Genomic DNA, 15,873 nt, shown 5'->3' with positions numbered 1-15,873 from the left:
TAGTGTCTCAGCCAATCAGATTCGAGAAGCAGACAGAAGTGTTGTATAATAAGATTTATCATCTGTTGGTGTTTAACATGCTTTTAATGCATAAGTGCTCCCAAATGTACTGCACATAACATGACATGCATACCAGTATATAGCATGAATTTCACTTTCACTGTTTGATGACAAAACAAAACATTTGGTTTGACCTTAACCCTGGGATAACAGCATGTATCATGTTTGTGAACTGTTGCTCACATCAGATGCATCACATGAGCACAGTGACACACGCTTACCGGTCCTCCCGCGAAAACTACATGCGATCCTGTGGGTCTTGGGCGATATTGGATATTAACACCCTTTGTAGGACACTAAAATAAGAAGAAAACAAGAAGAATGATGTGCAAACAATTCTGCAGTTTTAAGTCATTTCAACAAAAAAGTTCTAGTTTATATGTGCCTGACACACACTGACATGTTAACTTAGCTGTTGGAGTTAGTTGTCAAAATGTCTGGTTGTTGCATTTGGTTGCACTAATATAATATAAGTATATATGTATCTGGCCATCCGCTAACATCTTCTATACACTCCATTATAGTACACAGATTTAGTAGCGGTGTTAAAAAGGTGATAAAGTCGTTTTTTTAATCACTTTCTCAGTCTGTGTTAAAATCACTTTCACTGCTGATTCTTGCCATACTTCTGTTGCCAAGATTACAATTAAAAACTTTAGAATTAAAGAAGAAATAATGTGGTGATGTATTAACTCTTTCCCCACAACTGACGAGTTAACTCGTCAATTAACTCATTCACCGCCAGCCTTTTTGAGAAAAGTTGCCCACCTGCATTTTTGTGATTTTAACAAAATTTTCACAAAATTCCTTGCAGGAAAAATTATTTTCTATAAATATATAAACATACAAATTATATCACATTAAAGAACACACCCTCTGCTTTCAAACAAGCAATAAACAAACAAACAAAATGGGGAAAAAACGTTTCATTATATATTTATTTTTTCTACTTAATTTAACCACTGAAATATGGATATTTCTCTTCAAAAATACAACATTTTGAGCAAAAAGCTTAAAAAAATGCGTTTTTGTAAAGAAATTTATGTTAGAGATCAGACTCAGAATGACTATCAAACATAAAGGCAGTTAAAATAAATCATTAACTCTTTTTAACTTCCGTTTTTGATAAATTCGATAAAGCTGTAATACACTTTCACTTTGAAATTCGTCCAGAAAGGCATATTTATTAGTTAAATATGAACTCATAAATGACGAGATAACTCGTCAATGGCGGTGAATGAGTTAAGAGAAAACGCTTCGCTGCCAATTGCCAGTTTTTCCGGCAATCCGTAATAGTGTTATTATCCACCAGGTGGTGCTTATAAAACCTGGAAAGTATAGACCTTTTGCGAGTCGACGTCACAGTTACGTCACGCACGCAATGTGGTGGCAGAAAAGCAGTGGAAATGAATGAGACACGAGTGAAACTAACAATATAACTCACTAGAAAATGTCTTGTTGTACTGTTGAGTGTCAGAATAGGAATGCCAAAATAGATGCCCTTCATTTTTATAGTATACCGTCGTCAAAGACACCGTTTGAAGATAAATGTAGGCGTTTATGGTTGCAATAAGCCCTCAACTGGACAGACAGGAGTGATGAAATCATCTGAAAATCTTGTAATAATTTGAGTAGAAAATAATTAGAGAAGATATCCGGTGTTCTGTCTGATCCCTCTATGTGTGTCTCATAGCGTTTTCATCACGTTACGTTTATAATTTATTTAGAAAGATTAAAGATTTGAATGAGTTCATAATATCAATAATATTACCATTTATTAAAGTTTTGATATTTTTTCGTTTTCTATTACTTCTTTTTACCTTCTATCTCAGCCCATGTCTTCCTGTTTGTTCTAAATTATGGTGTTTACTAATAAAAATATATATAGCATACACACGATGTAAAGTGTTAATAATATATAAACAGGCCTATACAAATTAATTCGTATGTAAACATAATAGTTTTAGAACAAACACGTAGGCTAAAAATATAAGGAAGAAATTGAAAACAGGAAATGATAAAATATTTATTATAAAACGGGCAGTTCTGGTTCTTCATTTTGTTTGGTTGAAACGCGTTCTAAGCCGTGATAAAATACACCGGTAACCTCACGGTTCAGACCACATTACATAAGTATCACTGCGCCACTGTTGCTGCGTACTGATTTATGAAAATAAACACCACAGTCTTAAATCATATTTTTAATTTGTCTACAATTGCACAATTAATGGCGATATCCAGATGAATGTCAATAAATATTGTTGAGTCATCTCGTCGATAAAGAGAAAACGTTGTCTGAGGATTTTATAACTCAAGTTCATACGTCCGCTATTATCCACTGGGTGGCGATCTTACCCAACTTAAACACTGACGCATTCACTGAAAACACAGTGTAGTAGCTGTTCATGGCTCTGAATTTGATCTCTTACTAAAGTTCTTCACAAAAATGGAATTATCTCCGCTTTTAATAAAAAAATTTGAGAGGTGATAAGAGATCAAATGAAGGTAGGATGAAATGTTTTTTGGTTTGTTTTTGTTTCAAAGCGGATGGTCTGTTCTTTCATTTGATATTTTATGTTTATATAAAGAAGATAATTTTCTGTAAGGCATTAAACTAAAACTGGGTGGCAACTTAAAAAAAAACGCTGACGGGAAAGAGTTAAGCATGCTTCCAAGCATATTTGATCATCACTTCAACAGTTGCACGATATAAATGTTAATGTATAAATTAGATGAATGGTGATTTATAAAATAAACACCACAGTCTTAAATCATATTTTCATTGTGTCTTTGCTGCGTCTGTGTTGGTTGGGAACTGCGCTCTGTTTCAGCCACACTTGATTCTGAGGAACTACTTTGTTTGGCGGAAGACTAATATTTGTACTAATATAATTACAACTTTTTTGGGTTTTATTTTATAAAATCCCGCTAACGTTGTGCATATGAAGTAACCATTTTATAAACGCAATAAACCCCTCGAAGCGTTGGGTTACCAGTGCATTTTATAACAGCTAAGGGGCTTCGCGTCGTGCCTAACAACGCCCCTTAGCTGTTATAAAATGCACTGGTAACCCACTGCTTCTCGGGGTTTATTGCTTTAATAAATGATATTATACAGAATACATGATAGTATAAGTACTTCAGCGATTCATAATGTAAAAATAATTGATTTACCAATAAAGAACAATACATATACATTACATAAATGCACACATACAGTATCAGTAGCCAAGCCATTAAACTTTCTGCCACCAGTTGGGCTCCGCCTACAAAAAACGTCATCTCTGTCAGTTCAAACTCCAGATTCAGAGCGATCCTCAAAACTGACGCGATCTCAAAAGCCCTTCACAAAAATTGAATTATTTCAGATTTTTGCTTAAATTTTGTTTGGTGTTTTTGAAGAAACCTACCCATATTTGAGAGGTGATAACAAGAGAACAAATTAAGATAGGAGGAAACAGTTTTTTGTTTAAAAGCAGAGGTATTGTTTCATATGTTGTATGTAAAAGATTAACATTTTCTATAAGACATTAAACTTCTGTGAAAATCATAAAAAAAGCTGGCAGTGGCTGGCAACTTTTTTAAAAACGCTGGCGAGGAAAGAGTGTGAGGTGCAGGGTTGCTACATGGTAGTGGTGTGATAGAAAGAAGAGGATGCTTCATGTGTGTTAGTAAAATAAAGCCAAAAATGTTCACCAAGTTTTCTGCTCTGTTGCATGACAGAATTTTTGATTACCTATTGCTGCATTTATTTTGTCTGTGTGATAGGCTGTTTAAATCAAATTCTTTAAATAAAGCACAACAAGTAGAAGCATACTTGTTTTATACTTTATGTACTTCAATCATATTTCTAATACAATACTACTCTTTTTCCTGAGCTTTGCCAACCACAAGTTCCTCCTCTGATATTTTCTTGCATTCCTTTCCCTGGTTTTTAATAACTTTTGAAAGTCGATAATATTCCAAATGTTTTTCTAGATCTGTCCTATTGGTACATCCTCAAACACGGCAATGATTAACAATTTTCCTTGACGACGTTCAGGATATACATCAGTGCCTGTGCTCTGTTGTGATGCGGAGTGCCTCCAATATGGCAACTTCCGCTCTGATGACGCGTCGTGAAAACCCTCTATAAAACACATATCTATCGCGGACAACTGCATACTCATGCCGAAAGTGCTGAAAATTATTTGCATGCGTTTTAAAGTTTTGAGCGTTTAAGCAAACTTTATTCAACCAGGAGAAATCATATTGAGACTATAGTCTCTTTTTCAAATTTAAACTTTCTGCTCTTGACTAAGGAACTGTTATACTCCATATGAATGCGTGTATTTTTCATTTTATACAATAAAGACTGTGAAGTGTTTAATTTTCATTACTTTTAAGAGACCTTTTTAAAAGTGAGATTAAATATCTCTTTGCAGAAGAAATATTTGTTGTGCTTATTTATTTGATTCTCTATTAACACAATAATATACTTAAATACTGCAAGTAATATAACAAAGACAATATCTGTGGTATTAATTTATCTAGAATTTTTTTAAAAAGTTACAGTCATCAAAGAGCTTGCATATTAGCTAAAAAAAAGAAAATCGGAATCGGTATCGGTTGATCACGAAGATAACAAAACGGCAGCAAAAATCCTGATCGGAGCATCTCTCGGGAAAACCTAACTTCAGCATGACACAATAAGAATCAGAATTCTCATCTAAAGTATTCATTTTGTTTGTTTGTTGATCAAAGTAGATGAGGAAAACTAGGAATCTGCGTACTTAACGTGCCGCCATTGTTTGTTTACAGATATCTCGCAATACCCTTCCGCAACTTTTTAAAACCCGGAAGTATTGCCCTATGGCAAGCTGCTGCATGTCCGTGTCTGTTTTAAAGATCGCTCTGAATCGGATCTCTATGAAAAGTCTGTCACAAAAATGGAATTATCTCTGCTTTTTGCTCAAAATATGGTGTTTTTGCAAAAACCTACCCTTATTTAAAAGCTGATTGAAAAAGAACCACTAAAGGTAGGATGAAACGTTTTTTTTTGTTTGAAAGCAGAGGGTCTGTTCTTTCATTTGGTATATTGTGTGTTTATATATTTAAATAAGAACATTTTCTGGAAGGCATTAAACTTTGGTGAAAATCATGAAAAACGCTGGCGCTGGCTGGCAACTTTTTTTAAAAACGCTGGCGGTGAAAGAGTTAAATACTGACCTGATATAATACTGATTCTGGCAGTAACTCATTTTTTCAAAAATGGCGTTTATCGCCTTTTGGAACCAAACTCTTCAAATACACAAACTGATTGAAATACAAAAGAATTTAGCAATTGTTCAAAAATTTGTTCATGCGATTTTATAAATTTATGTTGTAAAATAAATGAATCCATAATAATCGTAATAACCATACAGCCGTGATTATTTAGCACAGGGGTTTTCAAACTGGGGGGCGGGGCCCCCAGGGGGGCCGCGAGATGGTGCCAGGGGGGCCCCAGTTTTATGACATTTTATAAAATACATTAATTTATCATGAATTCTTCGTAATTAAACATAAAAAATAAGGCTACTAACCAAAAGCACTACTTTTTTGTATAATTTAATATGTGTTTTAGTAAAATGTTGAGTTTAGAACAGCTTTTTGTCACAAATTTTCTTTGGGGGGCCGCGAAAGAATGCACCATACACAAGGGGGGCCGCACGCTGAAAAAGTTTGGGAACCACTGATTTAGCAGACTATAACCGAACCATCAAAATCTATAATCGTTGCATCCCTAGTCAGGAGTTTTGAACATTTAAATGGATATTCCACCATTTGGGGAATTAAGCTCATTTTCCACCTTCCCTTGAGTAAAGCAATTTTTAACGTTTTGGAATCCATTCAGCTGATCTCCGGGTCTGGCGGTACCACTTTTTGCATAGCTTAGCGTAATTCATTGAATCTGATTATACCATAAGCATCTTGCCAGCATCACGTTTAATGCTACACTGTGTAGGATCTACTTCCATCTAGCGGTGAAATTCTATGACAACCAACTGAATATTACTTTCTAGACTTTGAGCACATATTTTTGAAAGAACACTTAGATTTAACAAAAAATAAATAAAAAATAAAAAACACTACACAGCGGAGCTTTAAAAGTGACTAAGATTTCCAGAATTTTTCCCATTTAAAACTTGTCTCTTTTAAATTAAAAAAAGTGTCCCTTAAATGAATGTGACTGTAATGGTACCTTCTCAATCATATTTAAAATAATTTTTAATGCATGAAAAACGGAGTCGCTTCTCCCGGCAATTGCGACAATCCTCTCCAGCGACCCAATGGAGATATTAATATGAGCACCGCTCTGCAAAGACAATCGAAATCACAGATAAACAGTTTTACACAGACCAAGAGTTTCAATCATCGCTAAAAAGCAAAAAGGATTGATGAGGGATCTCACCTCTTCACGTAGCTTTTTTATGGTTTCTCCTTTCTGCAAGATAGAAGTGCATTTAAATAAGCTGGACACATGAAGACACATGAACATATCACTAACACAACACTGCTGAATGCTTCATTCTGATTGGCTGACAGACATTGTGCAAGTGGAGGGGATTGATTTTTTATGTGTATAAAATTGCATAATTATAAAGTCATTAAATAGTGAGGCTGACACCGCACAGATGTGCGTTTCAGGTCCGACAGGGACGTTGTTGATGTTGTGCAATGGGCTGTGCGATGTTCACGCTTCATCTGCAAGTACCTCTGGACTCACGGCTTGGTCAAAGAGGTTCGTTTATGCAGCACATTATGTCTCTTGCTGTGGTGGAATATGTGCGCAAGCTGCCAAGTTACGAGGTACACATGCTCACACTCACTTTTATTGTAAATATATAGCCACAACTTTGGACGTTATGGAAGTTCTTCAGCCAAGACTATGTTCACATTAAAGTAAATCGGCCCAAGGTATACTGAAAAAAATTATTCTTTGCATTTAATAAATTTTTTTAAAGGACAAGTTCGGAATTTTACACTTAAAGCCCTGTTTTCATATTGTTTATGACGAAATAGAACGGTTTTGACAGAAATTTCGACATATGCGGCTGCCCCGAGAATTTTCGGGTGTTTGTTGTTTTACCTCCCACCTCTATAATGGCTGTATAGGTGCACTGAAACAATTCTTCCTAAAATGCATTAAACTTTCGTTTACAAAGACATGAAACTCACCTGAGTGGTCAGGGGTGTTCACTGATAATAGACACTCCAGCCCAGGTGGTGGCGATAACCCACCTCTACCAATTGCAAGAATACAAACAACGTTCCCGGGGCGGAGTACCTGTAATACCGTACCTCATAGCACATCTAATACAAGTCAATGGAGCTGGACAAAAACTACGATAAAACCTTTTGGAAAGCATCTTTTGCAGCGATTTTTGTGTGAGCATATTAGTGAACACCCCTGACCACTCGGTGAGTTTCACGTGCACTGTAAAAAATAAATTGTTGGCTCAATGAATTATTTTTTAGTAACTAGTTCCACAGAAATTTTACGTTCACTCAATTTCTGTCACCAAAGTGTTACCTGGATTGATGTTTTTTAGTTGGCCCAAATTTGACTCAGATTTAAAAAAGTATGTTGGCTCAATTAGCTTTATAGTTCATTCAACTAAAATGTTTTAATCAGTTGAATCTTTAAAAACTTACAGCGAAGACTGTCAATTAAAATTTAAGTATTCATTCAATGTTTTATGTGTTACTTCAATTAATATTTATTATTTGGGATTTTTTTAATAACATTTTTTAATTATTTATCAAATAATTTATGCTGGTGTTGTAAACAAAATAATTAACTTCAGTCACATAAAAACAAAAGCTTTTTATTCACTTATCATACAGACTGAACATACAGAATTAAGTCTTCTTTAAATAGAGGGCATAAAACAGTCCAAAAAGCCTCCAAAGTCAGTCAGAACATCTCCAGGGCCATTTAGGAGACTTTCCTCAGCCAGTCCAAGCGGAGACTGTCTCGCTATGTCTCGGGTCTGCCACTCACATCATCTCCGCTCTGGTTTGATAAACAGAGGAATATAAACACACACACATACATAAATAACATGTTTAATATAATAAAGTTTGACGGTGAAAGACTTTATTCCCTAAATAACGTTAATGTTAGGTCAAATTTCCCTCAGACATCACACATTAAACACTATTGGGCGGTTTTCTCGGACAGGGCTTTTCACTGACTAAAATAACTTACTGACATCTCTTAACATATGAGTGCTACTGTTTTGTCTCAAAATGCACGCCAGTATTGTATTATATAAGGTTTGTTTGTAAAAATGTCCCAATTATAATAAAGACCGAGTTCTTAACTCTGTCCGGTAAACCAACCCTATAACGTTATCCAGGCTTTTTATCTTAACTAAAATAGCTCCACTTTACTTCGGTCACATAACATAACACACTTCTAATATATCTTTACAAAAATATCATTACAAAAACGTCGAGTATTTGCGTCTTTGCCAATTAATATATTCTAAAATTAACATTTAATTACAAACACTTACCTGACGTGAACTTGAGGAAACGGCTGACTTGTGTGAATCAGTAAGTGATTCCAGCTGTTGCGTGCGGATTGATCTCAGATGAAATGCCCTGTGATCCAGATCCTTCCGAGTTAAAACATTTTAAATTCAAAATACACAGACGCAGGCGCATACATACATACATGCACACGCGCGAGCACGCGCGCGCGCACACACGCACGCACGCGGGTACACACACGGGTATATTTAGGGTATATTTAGAAGTTTTAAGATTGTTATGATATTGGGACTATTTCTCCACTCGCACCTTCAGCTCTGAAGTTCAAATTCGCAGGCAGTACGCAGCCCAGTTATTACAAATGTGAAAGATATGAAATATCATTCAACAGCGATATCATTTAAGTGCAATCCTAAAATATGATTTAAAACATACCGGTAAACCTTTTATTATTAAGTATAAGAAATTAAAATGAATTAAATCGCATGTTTAAACGCCACAGAGATATCAGAGCCAGCAGTCGATTTCTGATGGGCTTGCCGAGGCGAGGCTGCGCTGGGCGGGGTGTGAGCGCTTAAGTGTCTGTGATTTTCTGGAGCTCATCTGGAGCTCTTCTTCCGAAAGTGTCCGAGCACATTTTTAAATAGACGCTATCTATATTAACCGACCGCATATTTAAACTTAAAGCACATACATTCACGCCTGAACAACTCTTAAAATTACATTTTGTTACCAAATAACAGTAATATTGTGAGCATTTTGTTGTCAGGAAACATAGCTGTCATAAGTCCACATATTGACCAGATTTGTCTTAATTAGTTCAGTCAACATAGCCATTCTGAATGTTGACTGAATTTGGAAATAACCATTCACTTAATGTTTTAAACACAGATTTATCTAGACTTAAAATAATATGTCTACTCAACTAAGCCCAAACAAGAAAATTGGTTTAACTTATATATTTTTGCCCTTCCAACATTTCATTAATTGGATTTTTTACAGTGTGTTTGCAAATGAAAGTTTAATGCATTTTAGGAAGGATTATTCCAGTGCACCTATAAACCCATTATAGAGGTGGGAGGTGATACAAGAAACACCCGGAAAAAAAACAGGGCTTTAAGTGTAAAATACCGAACTTGTCCTTTGAGGTAAGTGGTTGCAATCAATTATTTTACTTTACTAATTTTTTTTTTTAAATGTAGCTTAAATAAATTGATTGCAACCACTTACCTTAAAAATTTTTTTTTTTCAGTGTAAGATGAGCTTAGAGAGAGGGGGGGCTATAGCCCTGACTGTAGTATCAGCCATAGACACCCACTAATATGATGTAGGTGATATATGTGCACTGCACAAGATTTTTACAAACTGGATATTCCATATTCTTCACAGGTTTCACTTTTATTTTTATACAGGAGAGTACATGTACAGTCAGCATATATGGAGAGATAGAGAGGATTGTTGCAGCCTTCATGTGCTATACTGTAACACTGTTTAACACTGTAAACCCACACAGCAGGAGACTCCTATGCGGATCTGCGTTCAAGTCGTCAAACCCGCGTGACTGTCACATTCGTTTTGGAGCCGCGCAGAGGATCAGCTCCGCCTCCGTCAGCGCCATAAATTCTACTGTCAAACAGCGGATCCTGAACGGACCCATGTCGGATCCTCGGACGCACCTTTACTGAACGGTTAAACGATGCACACCTGTCAATCGAGACTTTCTTGCTGGGACACGGTTGAGCTGAACCCTCTTTTGAGTAAGTATTGATTTATTGATATAATTGTAGCAGTAAACATTGTTTTTTAATCATCCTGTATATACTAATGATTGGAATGACATTGATATTAGGAAAACTTGAGCATGTTCACTAGTGGATAATGGTTAAGCCCTAGCTGTGCATTATTAAGTTTACATGTTGGCAATTTTGGTGTAGTGTATCTGCCATCTTCTTTATAATGAAAATTAATCTTTGGCAATTTACTCATTGTTTGACTGGGTTCAGACTCACGGTCACACTGCAAGATGCCATGTGACCTAATCAGTGACTAAATGAATGCAGGTGTCAGTCAGTGCAGGCACGTGCACACATAGGCTGCGTCCGAAACCGCATACTGTATAGTAGGTACTGAATTAGATGAAGTACCTACTTACTTGGCGTTAAAACAGTAGGTACTGTATAGTATGAATCCTGGTAGTATGAATGAGATTCGGACGTACTACATCCGCCATGTTGCTACATCACGTGACATACGTCGTCATCACGTCGTGTCATTTCAGCGCGAAAACAGCCGCGTGCCTCTTCTTCTTCGTTGGATAACTCCTCGTCCGGGGCATCATGGGATAGTGTAGCGTCCATCGTATGCACACTGCAAAATCTAACCGGAAGTAGTAGGTCATCCGGGTACTTTTCGCATACTGTTTTTCGAATACTATGTATTCGGACATACTACTCGCTTCGCCTACTGCTTTTCGCGTACTATATAGTATGTAGTAGGCGGTTTCGGACGCAGCAATAGACATCAAAGGGGGCTTGAGCACCTGCCGTTTTTATTCCTGGAGAGAAAGTGCCCTTTTTTCTGGGGTGCTTTTAAAAAAAAAAAAAATATATGATCTTTATTCATATAACAACTGATGTCTGTCTGTTTCTTGTGTTTTTTACTTGTTGCTTATTTAATTTAACGTGAATTTATTCAGGAATCATTTAAATGAGATTCTTATATAAAGAAAAATAGCGCTATTTGTGGCACACAAACGGTTAACAGATGAGTCCCGCCTCCAAAATTCACATCGCTAATATGATTGACTTTACCTTTCCTTAGTCCCGCCTCTCCAACTTATTTCGCTTTATGATTGGTTTGTCTACACTCATGCTGCATCATTCGCGCTTCAAGCGCCAAAGCTCAGCCTGAATACGAGACGCGATCATGTGCATGATTATGCAGGCAGGCTATCGGTAAGTGTTTGAGGAAGAAAGCATTCTTATATTAACAGTTTTATGCACAAAATATATAAGTTGCAGTTAGGGTTATACACATAACGATTCAGGGACATTGTTTTCCATGGCAATCCCATATTAACCTGAAGAGTTGCAAACTTGTATCCGTATAGTGTATGTAGTTTAAACGGACTGCTCAGAAAATAATAAAGCACAAACAACAAAATAATTGCTAACTGCAGTAGTAAGCTTTTTTTTGTTTGCGTTTTTTGTAATGGCTGTTAAATAAGTATAATGTGTTATATAGTGGTGTGCTGGAGTAGATTGGGAAGAAATCTGACGGTTCAGTATTTTACTTGCCCAGTCTGAATTTTCACTGACATCACAAAAAAGTAAAATATAAATACAAATAAAATAGACCTTATCTATGTTTCTGACATGTGTAACCCTAATAAATATGAAACCTAAGATTAAAGGTGCCATAGGATGTGTTGTCATAATATGTTAAAGTGTTCTTTGACAATTACATAGAAGGTATGTTACTTTATTAAGTGCAAAAAATTATCCAGAAACGTTTTTACATGTCTATTTACAACCCTAGAATTTGTCATTTTAATTAAATGGTCTATTTTTGCCCTATTTGAAAGGGTCATGAATAATAATGTTGAGCTCTGCTCTGATTGCTCTGCTCTGAGGCTCATGCCAGCTCACATTAGTAAACAGACCTTATATTTTGAGCCCTTATTAGAAAAACAAAAAAATACATTGACAAAAATACATTTTGAGTAACAACTAATCAGCTAAACGATAGCATATGAGCATTTATTGGAATGTAGCGCTGACTCAGCAGTCACAACTTTGTTTTTAGCATTTTAACAAATTTGTAATTAATGTGTAATTTTGTTTTAAGCATTTTAACAAATGTGTAATTAATGTGTAATTTAATGTTTTCAAAACATGCACATTGGCTTCCTTTGCTGCTCTATAAACAGAGACTACTAAGGAGACCATATTTTGAAAATTAAACAATTGCGTGAGTGTGAGGAAGATAAAATTAATTAACTTTTTTAATTTTTTTTTAAAAAAGGAAGTCAGAATTGCGTTAATATATACTTTTTGTTTAAAGTGCCCATCTTATGACTGCTTTTCCACAAGTTATATAGGTGTATGAGTTCCATAAAGCATGTTTCAAAAGTTGTTTGCTCGAAATAGCTTGTAGGAAAAGATTGTTACCCATCTCTAGTAGCCTCTGTTTCAGGGCAGTTCAGATTGTGCCGTTTTGAGCTGGTCTTACATATTTATGAGCTGCTGCTCCTTTGATCACGCCCCACTACTAACGTCATGTGCCCGTGCGCGTGCTCAGTGGTATCGTGAGCAGTACAGACCATACTGTGTTATTATTTTATATATTATTATTATTAACGGTTTATGTTGCCAACAGACAAATCATGCAGAAAAGTATCACTAATAAGTACACTACAGGAGAAGAAACTCATGACACACAATGATTCCAGAGTAAATTGTGATGTTACGTTAGCAATCACAACAATAAACTCGTTTTCCCTGGACAATGCTAACATATTCCCATTATAAAACATTTTCAAACGCATTATTTTCGCAAATTACATAAATTAAGACCCGGCGGGGGATGTATACTGCTTGTGGACCGCGTGCTAATTGCTAGAAGCTAGCGGGAGGGTAACGCTCCTCCTCTCATCTTTGTCAAGTACATGAGGTACTGGGCCGCACTTATGCTGGCGGGTGAACCAGTTATGGTCACCTGCCGGGCCTCAGACCCCTCCACCTGCTCTGCGATTTTTATCTCTGCCCCTGAGACCTGCCGGATATCTTTAATTTTGGCTCCTCTCCTTCCGATGTTGCAGCAAATCAACTGTTATCAAAATGATTATTTTAACAATTATTCATATCATCAAAGTTCTACAATACCTAAAGCAACAATTCATCACACATGAAAACAAAACAAACCAGTGCTACGTCTTTAAACTACAGCTGTAGGTGCTATTAACAGGATTGCTAGCCTAGCAAAGGACAACTGTCTGCCCATCATTTAGCAGCCAAGATTGACAGCCAACGTATTCAATTTCAATTCAATTCAATTCAATTTTATTTATATAGCGCTTTTCACAAGTGTTAATTGTTGCAAAGCAGCTTTACATGAGAAGATGTAGAGGAGAACACAGAAAATCAATAGATAATATAAGAAGTAGAGAAAGCGGTTAAACCGTACAAGCGAGCATATTAATAAAGTAACGTATACTGTAAAGTGCTAAGTTAAGCCAAAGTTGGCTGACTCTCCCTGGGATTAAAAACCCTCTAGGAAAAAAAACCCAATGGGAAAAAGTCCTAGAAGGACAAAAACCCTTGGGAGGAATTAATATATATATATATATATATATATATATATAGAAACGGTAGGGATAGGAGGCGGGTAAGCGAATTAAACTGGTTTAGCCGGTGGTCGTTGGTCGGGCATCGGCTGGTCATCACGTTGAAGGACAGCCAGTGGATCAGTGATGCAATGATCTTCACAGCAACCGGAACTGGGTCTGTTTGTCTCATGGTCCTCGTGGTTGAGGACGAGACAGGGAGAGAAAAACAGAATTCTATTAGCGTAGGGGCCGTTCGCATGCAATGCAAGTGTCAAACATTATAGTGGTTCAAGTCGGCTCGGTTCCAGACAGGCTAACTATTGTGGCATAAGTATATTACCCATATGAGGTATGTGAGTGCTTTGTTCTGGACAAACTAACTACTGCAGGAAATGTACATTTACTGGACATTTTATGTGAATGCTTTGTTAAAGAAGAATGTCTTAAGTTTAGATTTAAATTGATCGACTGTGTCTGATACTCGAACATTGTTTGGTAAATCATTCCAGAGCTTAGGGGCTAAGTAGGAAAAGGATCTACCACCTTTAGACACTTTTGATATTCTAGGGATAATTAAGTGAACAGAATTTTGTGAGCGCAGTTTACGTGATGGATTGTATTCTGATAGTAGTTCTTTAATATACGAAGGCGCTAGGCCATTTAAGGCTTTGTAGGTGATTAGTAATATTTTAAATTGTATACGATATTTAACTGGTAGCCAGTGTAAAGATGCCAGAATTGGACTGATGTGGTCATACTTTTTAGATCGAGTAAGCACTCTTGCGGCGGCGTTTTGAACCAGCTGTAGCTTGTTTACCTGATTTGCATGGCATCCCCCGAGTAACGAGTTACAATAGTCTATTCTAGAGGTCATAAAAGCATGTATAAGCTTTTCTGCGTCTGATGCAGACAGCATATGGCGTATTTTTGAGATATTTCTAAGATGGAAGAATGCTGTGCGGCAGATGTTGGCGATATGACTATCAAAAGATAGATTGCTGTCGAACATTACGCCTAAATTCTTAACCGTGGAAGATGGCACCACCGTGCAGCCATCTATGGGCAACTTGTAATCTGACATATTATGTTTGTAGCGATTCGGTTCAATAATAAGTATCTCTGTTTTATTGGAGTTTAGCATAAGAAAGTTTTGTGCCATCCAGTCCCTAATATCACTAATGCAGTCTGTTAGCTTAGAAAACTGGTGGGTTTCGCTAGGATGCGACGAGATGTAAAGCTGGGTATCATCCGCATAGCAGTGAAAACTTATGTTATGTTTCCTGATAATGTCTCCTAGAGGTAACATATATAACGAGAATAGGATAGGGCCTAGAACTGATCCCTGAGGTATGCCGTATTTAACGGGGGAGTGATATGACTCTTCCTCATTTACATAAACAAAGTGATATCGATTGGTTAGATACGATCTGAACCAGGCTAACGCCTGACCACTGATGCCAACATAGTTTTCTAGTCTATTGAGTAAGATTGTGTGATCTATTGTGTCAAAGGCTGCACTAAGGTCTAGTAATATAAGGATTGAGATTTCACCACGATCGGATGTTAATAGGAGGTCATTTGTAACTCTAAGCAGCGCTGTCTCTGTGCTATGGTGGGGCCTGAATCCTGATTGGAACTTTTCATATGTATTATTATTTTCTACGAATGTGCGTAGCTGGCTTGCCACTACTTTTTCTAATATTTTAGAAAGAAAAGGTAGATTTGAGATTGGTCTAAAGTTATTAAGATCTCCCTGGTCAAGGTTTTGCTTTTTAATGAGCGGTCTAATAACTGCTAGTTTGAAAGCTGTTGGAACGTATCCTAATTCTAGAGATGAGTTAAAGATATTAAGTACCGTGTCTGACACTACATGAAATACCTCTTTTAGTAATTTTGTGGGAACGGGGTCTAGTATACAGGACGATGATTTGGATGACGTTACTAGTTTAGAGAGCTCTTCTATTGTA

The 15,873-nt window shown here is 36.6% G+C and overlaps 1 protein-coding gene and 1 long non-coding RNA gene across 7 annotated transcripts in view; both read right to left on the bottom strand.

The window, feature by feature from the left end:
• LOC129455071 (poly(rC)-binding protein 3) overlaps positions 1-15,873 on the bottom strand; it is a 45,106-nt gene that overhangs the window by 12,899 nt on the left and 16,334 nt on the right. For all 6 annotated transcript variants that reach the window (XR_012359904.1, XR_012359903.1, XR_012359906.1 and 3 more), the window contains 3 exons: positions 6,494-6,526; positions 6,284-6,397; positions 282-356 (listed from right to left, as the gene is read on the bottom strand). Coding sequence is in view for 1 of the 6 variants with exons in the window: in XM_073858702.1 (XP_073714803.1) it covers positions 282-356; positions 6,284-6,397; positions 6,494-6,526 (222 nt within the window). In the remaining 5 variants the exon portion in view is untranslated. The remainder of the gene's footprint in view (positions 1-281; positions 357-6,283; positions 6,398-6,493; positions 6,527-15,873) is intronic.
• LOC141351351 (uncharacterized) lies at positions 7,890-9,179 on the bottom strand. Its single transcript, XR_012359578.1, has 2 exons — positions 8,604-9,179; positions 7,890-8,098 (listed from the first exon to the last, which is right to left on the bottom strand). It is a non-coding gene; the product is annotated as an uncharacterized lncRNA (long non-coding RNA).

Source organism: Misgurnus anguillicaudatus, chromosome 20 (genome assembly GCF_027580225.2).
Source record: "Misgurnus anguillicaudatus chromosome 20, ASM2758022v2, whole genome shotgun sequence".
NCBI classification, from domain to species: Eukaryota; Metazoa; Chordata; class Actinopteri; order Cypriniformes; family Cobitidae; genus Misgurnus; species Misgurnus anguillicaudatus.
The sequence above is the reverse complement of the archived record's forward strand: the minus strand, read 5'-3'. Positions and strand labels throughout refer to the sequence as shown.